Below are 17,517 nucleotides of genomic sequence, written 5' to 3' on the forward strand. Positions count from 1 at the left end.
TCCAGTTCAACTGTAGTGTCATCATATCAAAAACAGGTCGTTCAGTACTAAATGTGAACAAGGAAATAACCAATAATTTTCCCATAACAGAAACAGTATTAAACAAAACCAATATAGTGTTCAAACATTGTAGCTCACCTATTTTCATTTGCAGTGGGGATGGCTTGTAATTCATTGTCACAGTCTCGCCCTCTCGGGTGCCACACTCACCTTCAGAGATGGAGGTGGCTGTGGGATCCTGTTTGGAATGATAAAGTGCATTATTATTAGTGTCTAAAAGTATGTTGAGCAATATTTTGAAGAACTGTGTAAAGAGCAAATGACACAATAACGTTGCTTAATCGGCTTGTATACTTCAAACGAATTTTGAAGCTCAGCGACTTTATATCAATTAGCATAATGCTTGCATAAACACTTGCCAGATTGATTTCCAGAGGAACAGGAATAGGCCGTTCAGCTCCTGGTGCCTTCTCTGCCATGAAATTAGCTCTTGACTGATCACAGTCCATCTACCCCAACTCCATTTACCTGCCTTTGCTCCATAACCCTCGAGAACCTTAACTAAATAAAAACCTCTTATGACAAAAGTCATTGATCAGAATTGTTAACCCTGTTTTGCGCTCAATAGATGCGGTCAGTGCTGCTGAATATTTCCAGCAATTTCAGTTTTTATTTCAGATTGCCTGCGTCTGCAGTATTTTGCTTTTGTAAAAATCCTCTTAAAGGCTCAATGTGAATGTGCTATCAACTGCAGACATTTTGGGGAAAAGTTCCAGGTGTCTACTAACCTTGTGTGAAGATGTGCTTTCTCATTTTTCTCTGGAGTGGCTTAGTTCTTAAACTAAGTGTACATCCCCTTTTTCTTGATTGTCCCAGCAAAGGAAATAGTTTATCAGCATCTTTGCTAATCTGACTATGCTGATTAGAACATTCCTCAATCTTTTATCATAGAATCCCTGCAGTGCGGAAGGAGGGCATTCAGCCCATCGAGACTGCACTAACCCTTCAAATGAGCACTCTACCTGGGTCCACACCTACGCCCATCCCAACCTACCCCCGTAATCTAACCTAACCTGCACATTCCTGGACACTAAGGGGCAATATATCATGGCCAATCCACCTTACCCGCACATCTGTGGGAGGACTGTGGGAGGAAACCGGAGCACCCGGAGGAAACCCACGCAGAGACGGGGAGAATGTACAAACTCCACACAGTCACCCAAGGCCGGACTTGAAGTCAGGTTCCTGGCGCTGTGAGGCAGCAGTACTAACCACTTGTGCCACCATGCCGCGCTGCAGGGAATAAAGGCTAATGCAATAGTACAATGTGCTCTAATCATGTAACCCATGAAGCATTGATGTCAGTCACGTGAATCTTCAATCTCCCTCCAAACTAGTGAATCCTTCTGGAGGTGCTGCCCCAAGAATCATCCACTGTGCTTCCGCATGGCAGTGCTTTTGCCAGGTGACACCCATGCAGCAGAAAGTGGACCTCAGGTTGCAGTCCATTAGGCTCTCCCCACCAAAATGTCACGAGGATTTAAAGGGGACTCTGTTATAATCCCAATTGATGTTATAACTGGACAGGAAGATCCCAGAATGGAACCCTGGCTCAAAAGACTAACATTATTTATAAAAAATTAAAAAAATGCGGAGGAACAGTCTCACAGGACTCCTAAATAGTTCAAACAAGAAAAAAAAACTTTCAGTAAAGATAAAAAATTGGATTATGATACAATATGCATTTACTGCCCCTTCACTTAACAATTAATCACAGGTTTAGGATTACATGCATTATAAAGTACATCTTAATCTACAACAGTCTCATTAACACAAAGTTCCTTTTAGGCACACTGTAGGCAAATACACTCTCTCCACTCTGAATCCCAAATGAATTTTTGTGGATGTCTCCTCAGAATCCCCCCCCCCAGATGATCATCAGTGAGAGTTCCAAACTCCACTTCCAAAAACATGCTTTAAAATCTTCTCACAATTATGCTTTCCCTTAGTGCTTTGCATTCCGGAATCCAGGCCAGGTTTTCCAAATGATATTTTAAACAAAGCATCTGCTCCAGTTTTAACAGTGAATCCAGTTCAGGATTTAACATCTTTAGGATGCCTTTGTTGTGACTGCTGCGCAAATCATAGAATTTACAGTGCAGAAGGAGGCCATTCGGCCCATCGAGTCTGCCCCGGCTCTTGGAAAGAGCACCCTCCCCAAGGTCAACACCTCCACCCTATCCCCATAACTCAGTAACCCCACCCAACACTAAGGTCAATTTTGGACACTAAGGGCAATTTATCATGGCCAATCCACCTAACCTGCACATCTTTGGTCTGTGGGAGGAAACCGGAGCACCCGGAGGAAACCCACGCACACACGGGGAGGATGTGCAGACTCCGCACAGACAGTGACCCAAGCCGGAATCGAACCTGGAACCCTGGAGCTGTGAAGCAATTGTGCTATCCACAATGCTACCGTGCTGCAAACATTTGCCTTAACTCTTGACTCTCAGACTGTACTAACATGGCTTCAGATGTTTGTTTTACTTTTGAAGGCTGCTTCCCACTTTAACTGTGGTGACTACAATTATCTCTAACTGAGAATACCTTGCTTACTCTTCCTTAAATCCGCCTGAACAATATCTTGGTCTCTGTGCACTTAACTCCAGACTTCTTGGTTACATCTCTTCATTTCTGTAGTTTACTTAATGAGCTGCTCTGAGCTCTGCACTTGTTTTCTTAATGATTACGCCAATGTATGGCTTTTCTTCTCGCAAAGCTGAGAGGTGTTCCCTGTCTAGTTTTCTAAACCAACTGCTCCTAGCAGAGCGGTGAGAACTGCCTTCTCTCTCATTACACATCACTGGCCCCCACAAATTAGCTCAACTAAAAAAGCTTCTCTGCAAGGCCCCAGTTTCTAAGCAACAGTTACATGCTTATGCTTTATATTTATTATTCATGCCATAGACCTCTCTAAACACAATTGGAACGTAACCAACTCCCAAACATACACACACCTTTGTCCTGCATGAATCTAACTATAGGTTTTACCCTCCCAGGCACAGAAACATTAAATTAAACCCACTTAAAACTATGTTTACCAATACAAATATAAATCCCTTAAAAGAAATGTATTTTCTTTTATTTCCTTTTCTTTTCATGTACGAATGATCTTTTGAGCTGCTCGCAGAAAAAATACTTTTCACTGTACTTCAGTACACGTGACAATAAACAAATCCAAATCTACCTTTGTTTTCCCAACACCTCACTGTCATAAATCAGCCTGAGCTCCAAAGTCGCTGTTGCTGCATGAGCACCCAACCCCCATCTCACAACCTGAAGCTCTGCCATATGTGATCTGTACAGGTGCCTGTACGAATTGCAAATAATTAGTTGATGGTGCATATAAATATTTGAGGTCATTTTTAATTCTGGGAATATTAAAGCTGTAAGGTAAGGTAATTACAATTTTAGGCTTTAGAGATTGCCAAACATTTAAAGAAATAGTAGTTCAAGAGGTGACCCATGTTTGTTTAATAAGGAGTTGGGGCATCCCAGAGCAGGCGACATAGGAGGCGTAGTTCTCTGGCTTCAATTCATCTGGGTGCTTTTGCTGAGAGTTGGCTGCGGGTGGCTTGAGGATGGCCAAAGTAAATTACAGTTAAATAGGACTGCACTGTAATCGAGCAACAAAACTAACTTCATAATCGACCATGTAGAACAGGCATTGTCAAAGTTGGGGGCGCGACCTGCGGGTGGGTCGCAGGCGGGTGTCAGGAGGGTCGTGGAGCCGTCTGCCGCGGCGCTCCCGATCGCACAAATCCACACGCAACAGCCGCAGCAACCGGCTTTTAATAATGCCGGCTGCAAGTGGCCTTCAAAATGGCCACGAACATATAAAAAAATGCAGCATCAGAGTTTTGCGCATGTGCACCGATGAGCGGGCACACATGCGCAGCGCGGGTGCATTTTTAAAAATCTGGTCGCAGCCTTTTTGAAGGCCATTCGCAGCAGGCATTGTTAAAAGCCGGCTGCAAAAAGTTCCGGGAGAATGATATGACTGGTTGCTTTCTGAACTTTGATGCTGATGAAGTGGAAGTCGCTTACTCCAAGAATGACGAGTGATCCAACGATGGTTTCATCGCAGCTGTAACTTCAACCAAGAGATGTCAATTTTTAAAATCTTGATTTTTAAACATTCCAAAACAAAGTGCCTGCAGGTCATGTTTGGAGGCTTTATCAATTAATTGATTTTGCCTTTTAGTTTTTTACATTTTTAATTGTACTGTTTAGGTGAAATGTGATGAACCTCCAATTTCTAGAGGATGAAAACATTTTCAGTTTCTGCATTTTTTTCCTGTTAAACTTTTATCAAATAAACCCCCACCCGAACTTGTAAAAAAAAAAGCCGGCTGCTGCGGCTGTTGCCCGCAAATTTGTGCAGTCGGAGACTCAGAAGATGTAAAAAAAAATTCTATGTAATCTTCCCGCCTGAAGGGAGGCAGAGAGCAGGTCACGCCCCTCGAACATTGAAATCACGTGCTTGGGGCACGATTGCGATTCCTCCATTTTGTCAGCAGCAAACAAGGTAAGAGAAAATGGGTGGGCTGCGAAGGTCGGCCGGCGTGGGCCGCGAAGGTCGGCCGGCGTGGGCCGCGAAGGTCGGCCGGGTTAGATCATGAAGGTCCGCCGCTTGGTAAAAATGGGTCCCCGGAAAAAACGTTTGGAAAACACTGACGTAGAACACAGTTGAGGCTTAATCTCGGTTTTAATTTTGTGAAGGAACAGAGTGTCAAGATTGCCCAGTTTGAAATTACTGAAAGAATCCAGTGGTTTAAATCTCTACAGTGGTACAGAATTTATGCAGTCTCCACAGAGTGCTGTAGCAAAGAAAGTAACAAACAGATGGTTTGGAAGTATTGGAAAAGTAACCAGAACAAGGAACTGAGGCATCCAGTCAAGAGATGGTAAATGAAAGTTTTATCTCTGAAATGCTGCAGCTGAAGAGAATTCAGAGGAATGTTACATACTGCTGGTTGGCTCCTGAACGAGTAAATAATTTCAAGTATATAATTTAAATTATTCTCTAGAAGATAATTGTTGGGGAAATAAACCGAAATGTGCAACATATGTAGCTATTAACCATATTGTTGTTAATAGTGGTTATGTTATTCAATTATTTTATTGAAAGTTTGCTTTGTTGAAAGAAAATGTGAAGTCTTGACTCATTCTATTGTTTGAAGTATTTATTTTTAAACAGCAAGATGGTTACAAAATGAAGCATAATTGGCATTGGCTGATGGATGTGCCAGGGCACAAAGGCCAAATTCTCTGTTCTTTGAGATGATGACATACAATCTTTTACATTCACATGAAAGGATACGTGGGGTATAGGTTTGATTTCTCATCTAAAAATCTTTGGGGGGTTTTTGTGCCTTTCTAATAGTTTTTATTGATTTGTGAACTTGGGACTCCCAAATTTCATTGCTCCTTTACAGCTCTTGGTTACTCACCATTCAACAAAAATAAAAACTCCAATTTATCTTTCCTGTGTCCAAAGTCCTCACACTTCCCCACACTATTTTTCTACTACCAGTGGAGAGATTAAAATCAGGGTGCACACGAGGCTAGAAATGGAGGAATGCAAGTTTTACCCACTCACTTAAAATTTGTCTATGTCAGGTTCTCATGCATTTTTCAAGAATGATTTCTCCACTCTTTCCCTAAGGGGAAAAAAAAAAATCAAAATTGTTTAACATTGTAAAAACCCACATTAATTTAGATGCAAAACAATCTACTTGTGAAATCACAGTAATAAACTTCCAGAAGCATGTGCGTTTTTAAAAGGAGGTATTTTATTGCTTTTCGGCAATCAATGCAGTGTTTTAATGATAAAGCAAATCCAATTAGTTGCTTGGAAAATGCCTTACTAAAAGGATTCTATATTATGTTTAATTATCTACTTCACTTGGTTTCATATTCTATTCAATTCCTTACAGAAACACGATGAACAATTTTCACCTGTGACATTAAAAATTAACAAATTTTAACAGTGAAAATATAATTGTAGCTTCACTAGTTGATTTAAAAAGAAAATTGCATCTAGAAAGTTTCTTAAATGCAGGAAAATGTCCCAAGAAGCCTTCCAGAAGCATTATCAGACAAAGATCAATACAAATCTAAAATAGATATTAGGACAGATGGTTAAAGGTCTGGTCAAAGAGGCTGTCCAGCCTCCCATCTCTACCCTTGTGAACTAAGTTCAATCGAACCCCTGCTGCCTTTATCCTAACTCACACATGTCTCATGTAATCCTCATCCCTGTGCCTGTTAAGCTGCAATAATTCCCAGTTAAGAAAAGCCTCAATTTTAAAATTAACATCCTTGTTTTCAAATCCTTCCATGGTCTTGCTCTTTATATCTGCAGCCTATACCAGCTCGATAACCACCCGCCAATGTTAGCCTTTTCAGCATCCCCATTGTTAATCATTCCTCCATTGGTGGCCAGGCCTTCAGTTGCCGAGATTTAAACCTCTGGAATTCCCCCTAAACCTCTGCCTTTCGTCCTTCTTAAGATGCACCTTAAAACCAATTCCTTGGCAAAACATTTTCCATGGCTTGGTGTCAAATTTTGTTTCATAATGCTAGTCACATTTATATATAATTGACACTATTATACAAGCAAGTTGTTGTTATCTTAAAAGGAGAAGAGAGGGGCAAGGGGCTTTACTCATTTCATTCCAGATCTTCGGCCTTCTATAGGGAAAAAGCATGGCTGTGGGCAGGGATGCAAAGTTAGTGGGCTTGCACAAGATGAGAACTAGGGGAACACAGTTTATGGTGGATTGTAAACAGGAAACAGAGATAGGAAGCAGGAAGACCACAAATGGATATGAACAAAAGGAAACCAAGGCTTTGCTTAGACGGAAAAAAAATTCACAAGGCTTCTGAAGACCTGGAGCCAATATAGATCAGCAAGTTCAGGAGTAATGGCTGAACAGGCCTTGGTTAAGGTTAGGATATGAACACCGGGGTTTTAAATATGCTAAAGTTAACGAAGACTAGCCAGAAGTGCAACGGAATATTCAACGTGCAAGATAATAGATTGTTTGAAGGCTTCAGCAACAGAAAGGTTGAAGCAGGGCCAGAGATAGGCAGGTGTTAAAAGCAGTTTTTGCAGTAAGAGCAGATATGGACCAAATAGGATATTGAGGTTGAGATAAATGATAAGCAATGTGATGAAATCATCTGTTACCTGATTTGGGCAATTTTAGTTGATAGAAGAGCCATTGGCATATTCACAAATATATCTATCCATTAGAAGAGGCAGACGTACTCACTGCTCTATCTCATCAGATTGGTAGCATCAACAAAATGCCTATTTCTCAGTATTCTTCTAGTTTGCCCCTCGAGATTACAAATTCAAATTTCACACTCCATCTTGAAACCACAGTTTCCGATTTAGAGGTAGAAGCTACTGAGTCATTCAGTTGATCAGTCATACTATATAATGTATTGGTTTGGTTTGTTTCCTACTTATTGTTTTTTCTTTTAAATTTAGCGTACCCAATTCATTTGTTTCCAATTAAGGGGCAATTTAGCGTGGCCAATCCACCTACCCTGCACATCTTTGGGTTCTGGGGGGCGAAACCCACGCAAACACGGGGAGAATGTGCAAACTCCACAGAGTGATCCAGAGCCAGGATCGAACCTGGAACCTTGGCACCGTGAGGCTGCAGGGCTAATGCACTGCGCCACTGTGCTGCCCCCTTGTTTTCTACTTAAAGGAGAAATGCTGGCAATGACAATGAGGATCCCTTACATGATATCAATTTACACTAGTCACAGCCATTTTTGATTCAGAGTTTCACAGGAACATAGGAGCAGGAGTAGGTTATTCAGCCCTTTGAACCACCTCTGCCATTCAATACGATCATGCCTGATCTGGTTGTGGTCTCAACCCCACTTTCCGGTCTGCCCCCCAAAACCCTCAACTCCCTTGTCTATCAAAAATCTATCTAACTCAGCCTTGAATAAATTCAATGACCCAGCCTCCACTGCTTTCTGGGGAAGAGAATTCCACATACTGATAAACCCTTTAAAGAAAAAGATTTCTCCTCTTCGGTTTAAAAAAAACTTGCATTTATAAAGCTTTGGATTTGCACCGATCTTTGTCTGGCAGTGTTCCTGAAATGCATCTTCAGACATTTTCCGATGTTAAAGTTATAGAAATGCAATCTTTTTTAAAACTTAAAATAGTAAAGTTAAATTATATTTGCATTGTTTTAATGTTAAATTTTCAGGTCACTGACCATTTGTGTTTCTGCAAATAATTGAACAGAATGATGAAAACAGGTATATAACTTAATATATTACAGACTTCTTTTAGTATGAATGTTCCAGGCTATTAATTTCATTTGTTTTGTCCAATATTTAATTTGCCTGCCTAATCACTTGCTGTACCTGTATACTAATATTTTTGGATTACATATAGGACACCCAGACCTTTATGTAGCACTGAGTTCTGCAATATCTCTCCAGTTAAATAGTATGTTGCTTTTCTATTCTTTCTGCCAAAGTGGACAATTTCACATTTTCCCACATTATAAGCAACCTGCCAATGGTTTTTGCCTATTCATTTAACCTGTCTATATCCCTTTGCAGGCTACCTCCCTTACTTTCATACCTATCATACCCGTCAAGTCAGTCACCGGTGTGAACCCCCTCACCTCACCGGTGTGAGGGCGGCACGGTAACATAGTGGGTAGCACAGTTGCTTCACAGCTCCAGGGTCCCAGGTTCGATTCCTGGAATGGGTCACAGTTTGTGCGGAGTCTGCACGTTCTCCCCGTGTCTGCGTGGGTTTCCTCTGGGTGCTCCGCTTTCCTTCCACAGTCCAAAGATGTGCAGGTTAGGTGGATTGGCCATGCTAAATTGCCCTTAGGTTAAGTGGGGTTGCGGGATAGAACAAAGACCAATACAGCACAGGAACAGGCCCTTCGGCTCTCCAAGCCTGCGCCGATCATGAGTCCTATCTAGATCAACCGCCTGTATCCTTCTATACCCAGTCTGTTCATGTGCCTATCCACATAAGTCTTAAAGGTCGCTAACGTAAAGGGTGGAGGTGTGGGCTTAAGTAGGGCGTGCTTTCCAAAAGACAGTGCAGACTCGATGGGCCGAATGGCCTCCTTCTGCACTGTAAATTCTATGATTCTATGTTGGTGTTAACAGCAAATTTAACTCCGATACATTGTTCACCTAAATCACAGATGTAGATTGTAAATAGTTGAGGCCCCAGTACTGATCCCTGTGACACTCCACCAGTTACAAATTGCCAACCCGAAAAAGACCCATTTATCCCTACTCTCTACTTCCTGTTACCTAACCTTGCTGATATGTTACCTCCTGTTACCTCTTATCTTGTGTAGTAAGCTTTTAAGCGGCACTTTATCAAATTCCTTTTGGAATCCAAGTACAGCACATCAACAGGTCCCCTTTGTTCACCTCACTCATTACTTCCTCAAATAACTTGAACAAATTAGTTGAACATTATTTCCCTTTCACAAAGCAATGTTGATTCTGCCTGATCACATTATGTTTTTCTACGTATCCTGCTTCAGGCTCCATAACAATGGAATTTAGCAAGCTCCTTATGACAGCTGTTAGGTTAACTGGCAGTAGTTTTCTTGTTTCTAACTCATTCCTTCCTTAAATAAAAGGTGCAACATTAGCTATTTTCTAATTCACTGGGGCCTCTGCAACCACTTATTTTGAGGCCATCTCATCCTGGGGAATTGTCAGTCTTTAGGTCCAGCAGTCTTCCAAAAGTGATAATTGTTTTAAATTCCTTCATAATAATCTTTATTAGTGTCACAAGCAGGCTTATATTAACACTAATGAAATTACTATGAAAATCCCAGAGTCACCCCACACTGGTGCCTATTCGGTTACATTGATGAAAAATTAAGAATGTCCAATTTACCCAACCTGCATATCTTTGGACTGTGGGAGGAAACCGGAGCACCTGGAGGAAACCCACGCAGACATGGGGAGAATGTGCAGACTCCGCACAGACAATGACCCAAGCCGGGAATCGAACCCGGGTCCCTGGCGCTGTGAAGCAACAGAGCGAACCACTGAGCTACCATGCCTCCATCCTGTTCACTGTTTAATTTTAAAGTAGCTTTGGGAAATTTTTCCAAGTCTTCTACAGTGAAGACAGAAAATAATTGTTCAATACCTCTGTCATTTCCTTGCTTTCCATTATCAATTCCCCAACTCTCTCTCTCTACAGGACTAACATTAGTTTCTGTTTTTCTATTTAAATTCTTTTTACCTATTTTTCATCATTAGGTAGCTTTCTTTCATACACAACTATCTCCCGCTATTATTTTTTTAGTCATTCTTTGCTGGCTCTTCAGATCTAATCAATCTTCCAACCTACCACTAAATTTTGCAGATTTTAGTATTTCTTTCAATGTGATACAACCTTTAATTCACTTATTCAGTCTCAGACGACGCATTCTAATCATAGAATTTACATTGCAGAAGGAGGCTATTTGGCGCATCGAGTCTACACCAACCCCTGAAAGAGCAGCCTACACACCCCAACCCTATCCCCAAAACCCCACATAACCTTTGGACTCTACGGGCAATTTAGCATGGCCAATCCACCTAACCTGCACATCTTTGGATTGTGGGAGCATCCGGAGGAAACGCACACAACACGGGGAGAACGTGCAGACTCCGCACAGACAGTGACCCAAGCCGGGATTCGAACCCAGGTCCCTGGCGCAGTGAAGCAACAGTGCTAAGAGTCTTTCTTTTTTACTGGGATAAATCTTTTCTCACAGTTACTGAATATCTCCTTAAAGATCTGCCACTGCCTTGTCTTTCCACCTAGTTTCCTAGCTCACTTAAGCTAGACCTGTTTTCATACCCCAAGAGATACCTTTATTCAGGTTTAAAACCTGTGGCTAAGACACATATTTCACCCCTTTGAACGGAATATGAAATTATAAGACCATAAGACATAGAAGCAGAATTAGTCCACTCGGCCCATCAAGTCTGCTCCTCATTCAATCATGGCTTATATTTTTCTTATTGCCATTGTCCTGCCTTCTCCCTATAACCCTGATCCCCTTATTAATCAAGAACCTATCTATCTCTGTCTTAAAGACACTCAGTGAATTGGCCTCCGCAGCCTTCTGCGGCAAAGAGTTCCACAGATTCACCACTCTGGCTGAAGAAATTCATCCTCATCTCTGTTTTAAAGGATCATCCCTTTAGTCTGAGATGGTGTCCTCTGGTTCTAGTTTTTCCGACAAGTGGAAACATCCTCTCCATGTCCACTCAACCCAGGCCTCGCAGTATCCTGCAAGTTTCAACAAGATCCTCCCTCAACCTTCTAAACTCCAACGAGTACAGACCAAGAGTCCTCAACCGTTCCTCATATGACAAGCTGTTCATTCCAGGGATCATTCTTGTGATCTCCTCTGGACCCCTTTTTTCTATCATGTTATGCTACAAACACATGTTTTGCAGCCAGGAAACATCCGGGCAAAAGTTTAACAGATCAACATTCATTTCCTAATACAGAGATTGCTTAAATTGATCAAAATCGGCTAGAGATTTAAATTATGAAGATGAATAAGCTAATGTTCAAAAATGATCGGAACAAGACATGGAATGTGAAATCACTTGTGTCTAGCATTACAGGGGCTTTGTGAATATACTGCTCCATGAGGAAAAGCAAATGTCTTTTGGTGCCAAATTGAAATCCAATAAAACTATTCAATGACCAAGTATGATACAGATACTTACAAAGGAAAAAAAAACAAGAGTATGGATTATTTAAGGAATTTGTATTGATCCTTTCAGAACACTTTGGGTTCTTGGTGAATAAAGAACTTGGCCATTGAATTCTGTTCATGATATTGCTGAAAAGAGACACGTTGAAGTTTTTCATTTTGCACCCTTCAGCACAAATGCAAGAATACCAAATTTTAAACTTTCATAATTTATGCTAGAGAGGGTGCCGACTGCTCAGTCAACCTGGATTTATTTTTAGTATTCTTTCAAGTATTGTGGGCATTGTGATTAAGGTAGCATTTATCACCTATCCCTAATTGGCCATAAGAAGGTGGTAGTGAGCTACCTTCTTTAAAAGCTGCAGTTCATGTGGTGCAGATACACCTATAGAGCTGCCTCTAAGTCAGAAACTGGGGTTTTAAATAGTCTAGGGTGGACATACAAGAGCAGTACTGAGAATTACAGAATTGGTGGTGATGCCACCCTTCTGACGATCAGATGTGTTGCCATGGAGAAAGCAATGGAGAACTATAGGCTCCCTATGCTTCCAGGTAATTCAAAAAGGTTCAAGGTTTGAAAATATTATTTTTGTTTGCAGAAAACAGGTCCTTGAATATGAGTGTATGTCATTTGTAGCAAGCGTGAATGAGTCAGGTTACAAGCGTGCCTTATGATCTTAAACCCATGTAGCTATTAGCACACTCAGGATTGTTCAGTAAATGCTGCCTAATCGCACAATCACATTTAAGAGTAGACGTCTTGTTTAGGTTTCGCAAGGGTGGGCTATTTGAGTGCAGTCAGTACTCCATGTCTATTATGAATAGCCGGAGAAACATGTTTGATTTGATCAGCCAATTGCCGGGATGTATGGCTACGTACTTGGCATTGCATCAGTACAAATTCACAGATGACTTTGCACAATGTGTGTGCAAGGTGCTGCATCTTTTCGGACTGACAGTAGTATCCTGTTGATGGGAAACAACACCGTGAACAACTGTGCTGTAGCAATGTGAAATGGCTTGCTTAACATAGAACATAACAGCGAAGTACAGGCCCTTCGGCCCTCGATGTTGCGCCGACCTGTGAAACCACTCTAAAGCCCATCTACACTATTCCCTTATCGTCCATATGTCTATCCAATGACCATTTGAATGCCCTTGGTGTTGGCGAGTCCACTACTGTTGCAGGCAGGACGTTCCACGCCCTTACTACTCGGAGTAAAGAAGCTACCTCTGAAATCTGTCTTATATCTATCTCCCCTCAATTTAAAGCTATGTCCCCCCGTGCTAGACATCACCATCCGAGAAAAAGGCTCTCTGTCCATCCTATCCAATGATCATCTTGTATGCCTCAATTAAGTCACCTCTTAACCTTCTTCTCTCTTACGAAAACAGCCTCAGGTCCCTCAGCCTTTCCTCATAACATCTTCCCTCCATACCAGGCAACATTCTGGTAAATTTCCTCTGCACCCTTTCCAATGCTTCCACATCCTTCCTATAATGCGGCGACCAGAATTGCACCCAATACTCCAAATGCAGCCGTACCAGAGTTTTGTACAGCTGCAACATGACCTCATGGCTCCGAAACTCAATCCCTCTACCAATAAAAGCTAACACACCGTAAGCCTTCTTAACAACCCTCTCAACCTGGGTGGCAACTTTCAGGGATCTATGTACATGGATACCGACGAGATCTCTCTGCTCATCCACACTGCCAAGAATCTTACCATTAGCCCAGTACTCTGTCTTCCTGTTATCCCTTCCAAAATGAATCACCTCACACTTTTCTGCATTAAACTCCATTTGCCATCTCTCAGCCCAGCGCTGCAGCTTATCTATGTCCCTCTGTAACTTGTAACATCCTTCCGCACTGTCCACAACTCCACCGACTTTAGTGTCATCTGCAAATTTACTCACCCATCCTTCTACGCCCTCCTCCAGGTCATTTATAAAAATGACAAACAGCAGTGGCCCCAAAACAGATCCTTGTGGTACACCACTAGTAACTGGACTCCAGTCTGAACATTTCCCATCAACCACCACCCTTTTGTCTTCTTCCAGCTAGCCAATTTCTGATGCAAACTGCTAAATCACCCTGAATTCTATGCCTCTATATTTTCTGTAGTAGCCTACCGTGGGGAACCTTATCAAACGCTTCACTGAAATCCATATACATCACATCAACTGCTTTACCCTCATCCATCTGTTTGGTCACCTTCTTAAAGAACTCAATAAGGTTTGTGAGGCACAACCTACCCTTCACAAAACGTGTTGACTATCTCTAATCAAATTATTCCTTTCCAGATGATTATACATCCTATCTCTTATAAACCTTTCCAAGATTTTGCCCACAACAGAAGTAAGGCTCACTGGTCTATAGTTACCTGGGTTGTCTCTACTCCCCTTCTTGAACAAGGGGACAATACTTGCTATCCTCCAGTCTTCTGGCACTATTCCTGAAGACAAAGATGACTTAAAGATCAAAGTCAAAGGCTCAGCAATCTCCTCCCTAGCTTCCCAGAGAATCCTAAGATAAATCCCATCCGGCCCAGGGGACTTATCTATTTTCACTCTTTCCAGAATTGCTAACACCTCCTCCTTATGAACCTCAATCCCTTCTAGTCTACTAGCCTGAATATCAGTATTCTCCTCGACAACATTGTCTTTTTCCTGTGTGAGTACTGACGAAAAAAATTCATTCAGCACCTCTCCTAACTCCTCGGACTCCAAGCACAACTTCCCACTACTGTCCTTGACTGGCGCTACTCTTACCCTAGTCATTCGTTTATTCCTGACATATCTATAGATATGCTGGGGGATACGCGGGCAGCACGGTAGCATTGTGGATAGCACAATTGCTTCACAGCTCCAGGGTCCGAGGTTCGATTCTGGCTTGGGTCACTGTCTGTGCGGAGTCTGCACATCCTCCCCGTGTGTGCGTGGGTTTCCTCCGGGTGCTCAGGTTTCCTCCCACAGTCCAAAGATGTGCAGGTTAGGTGGATTGGCCATTCTAAATTGCCCTTAGTGTCCAAAATTGCCCTTAGTGTTGGGTGGGGTTACTGGGTTACGGGGATAGGGTGGAGACCTTGGGTAGGGCGCTCTTTCCAAGAGCCGGTACAGACTCGATGGGCCGAATGGCCTCCTTCTGCACTGTAAATTCTATGAAAAAGAAATATTCTATGATAGAAAGCTTTAGGGTTATCCTTGATCCTACCTGCCAAACGCTTCTCATGTCCCCTCCTGGCTGCTCTTAGCTTTCTCTTTAGGTCCTTCCTAGCTAACTTGTAACTCTTGAGCGCCCTAACTGAATGTTCATGTCTCATCTGTACATAAGCCTCCTTCTTCCTCTTGACAAGTGTTTCGACTGCTTTAGTAAACCATGGTTCCCTTGCTCGACCACTTCCTCCCTGCCTGACAGGTACATACTTATCAAGGACACGCAGTAGCTGTTCCTTGAACAAGCTCCACATTTCCATTGTGCCCATCCCCTGCAGTTTTCCTCTCCATCCGATGCATCCTAAGTCTTGCCTCATCGCATCATAATTGCCTTTCCCCCAGATATAACTCTTGCCCTGCGGTATATACCTATCCCTTGCCATCACTAAAGTAAACGTAATTGAATTGTGGTCACCATCACCAAAGTGCTCACCTACCTCCAAATCTAACACCTGTCCTGGTTCATTACCCAGTACCAAATCCAAAATGGCCTCGCCTCTCGTTGGCCTAGCTACATACTGTGTCAGGAAACCCTCCTGCACACATTGGACAAAAACTGACCCATCTAAAGTAGTTTAACTATAGCGTTTCCAGTCAATATTTGGAAAGTTAAAGTCCCCCATAACAACTACCCAGTTGCTTTCGCTCATATCCAGAATCATCTTTGCAATCCTTTCCTCTACATCTCTGGAACTTTTCGGAGGCCTATAGAAAACCCCTAACAGGGTGACCTCTCCTTTCCTGTTTCTAACCTCAGCCCATACTACCTCAGCAGACGAGTCTTCATCAAACGTCCTTTCTGCCACCGTAATACTGTCCTTGACTAACAATGCCACCCCTCCCACTCTTTTACCAACTTCCCTGAGCTTACTGAAATATCTAAACCCCGGCACCTGCAACAACCATTCCTGTCCCTGCTCTATCCATGTCTCTGAAATGGCCACAACATCGAAGTCCCAGGTACCAACCCATGCCGCAAGTTCACCCACCTTATTCCGGATGCGCCTGGCATTGAAGAAGACACACTTTAAACCACCTTCCTGCCTGCCGGAACCTCCTGCAACTTTGAAACCTTACTCATGACCTCACTACTCTCAACCTCCTGTATACTGGAGCTACAATTCAGGTTCCCAAGCCACTGCTGAACTAGTTTAAACCCTCCCGAAGAACATTAGCAAATTTCTCCCCCAGGATATTGGTACCCCTCTGGTCCAGGTGTAGACCATCCCGTTTGTAGAGGTCCCACCGACACCAGAATGAGCCCCAATTATCCAGAAATCTGAAACCCTCCCTCCTGCATCATCCCTGTAGCCACGTGCTCAACTCCTCTCTCTCCCTATTCCTCATCTCGCTATCACGTGGCATGGGTAACAACCCAGAGATAATAGCTCTGTTTGTCCTAGATCTAAGTTTCCATCCTAGCTCCCCGAATTCCTGCCTTACATCCCTTTTCTTACGTATGTTGTTGGTACCTATGTGGACCACGACTTGGGGCTGCTCCCCCTCCCCCTTAAGGATCCCAAAAACACGATCCGAGACACCATGCACCCTGGCACCTGGGAGGCAACACCAACCGCGAGTCTCTCTCGTTCCCACAGAATCTCCTATCTATCCCCCTAACTATGGAGTCTCCAATGACTAATGCTCTACTCCTCTCCCCCTTCCCTTCTGAGCGACAGGGACAGACTCTGTGCCAGAGACCTGTACCCCATGGCTTACCCCTGGTAAGTCATCCCCCCCCAACAGTATCCAAAGTGGTGTATTTGTTACTAAGGGGAACGACCACAGGGGATCCCTGTACTGACTGTTTCCTCCCAGCCCCTCTCACCGTCACCCATCTATCTTTATTCATCGGAGTAACTACATCCCTGAAGCTTCTATCTATGACCACCTCTGCATCCCGAACATGTTGTTCAAATTTGATATAATTTGCCTTTCATGGATAATTTGGGGTAGATTAGGCACTTTTCAGATTGGACGGTGGCGGGTGGCCTATGGCTCATTTGCACAGTGAACAATGATCAGATCAGGATAGCTACTGACCTGTAGCCTAGCTTTGATGTGCTCTTTTTCTGCAGTGAGCTTGCAAGGTGAGAAAATGGCTAGGACCCTATTTACAAAGGACTTTTCACAGTAACTTCAATGCAGTGTTAATGTAAGCCTACTTATGACAAGAAAGATTCTTATAAAAAGATTGCTAATAAGACCAATCTTGTAATGTATCGATCTGTGCGAATTCAAATGCATATATTGACTGGTGAAGTTAGGATTGCAGTAGACAGTAGTGGTGAAACGAGTAAATGAGAAGCTTCGGCAAAATATCTCCCTTTTCAGCAACATTCAAGTTCTGTTCTACTAAATGCTGTTCATTATCATGCTGCTATGTCAATCAGTAGGTTGTATTTGAACAAAGACAAGGGGCTGGATTCTCTGATTCTTGGACTATGTCCCCACACCGTCGTAGAAACTGTGAACTTCCACGCCAGAA

At 42.7% G+C, this 17,517-nt stretch overlaps 1 protein-coding gene across 2 annotated transcripts in view; it reads right to left on the reverse strand.

Moving 5' to 3' along the window:
• fam219aa (family with sequence similarity 219 member Aa) overlaps nt 1-17,517 on the reverse strand; it is a 96,119-nt gene that overhangs the window by 70,848 nt on the left and 7,754 nt on the right. For both annotated transcript variants that reach the window (XM_072497267.1, XM_072497266.1), the window contains exon 2: nt 139-238. In XM_072497267.1, the coding sequence (XP_072353368.1) occupies nt 139-238 (100 nt within the window). The remainder of the gene's footprint in view (nt 1-138; nt 239-17,517) is intronic.

This window comes from Scyliorhinus torazame, chromosome 3 (genome assembly GCF_047496885.1).
Source record: "Scyliorhinus torazame isolate Kashiwa2021f chromosome 3, sScyTor2.1, whole genome shotgun sequence".
Lineage (NCBI taxonomy): Eukaryota > Metazoa > Chordata > Chondrichthyes > Carcharhiniformes > Scyliorhinidae > Scyliorhinus > Scyliorhinus torazame.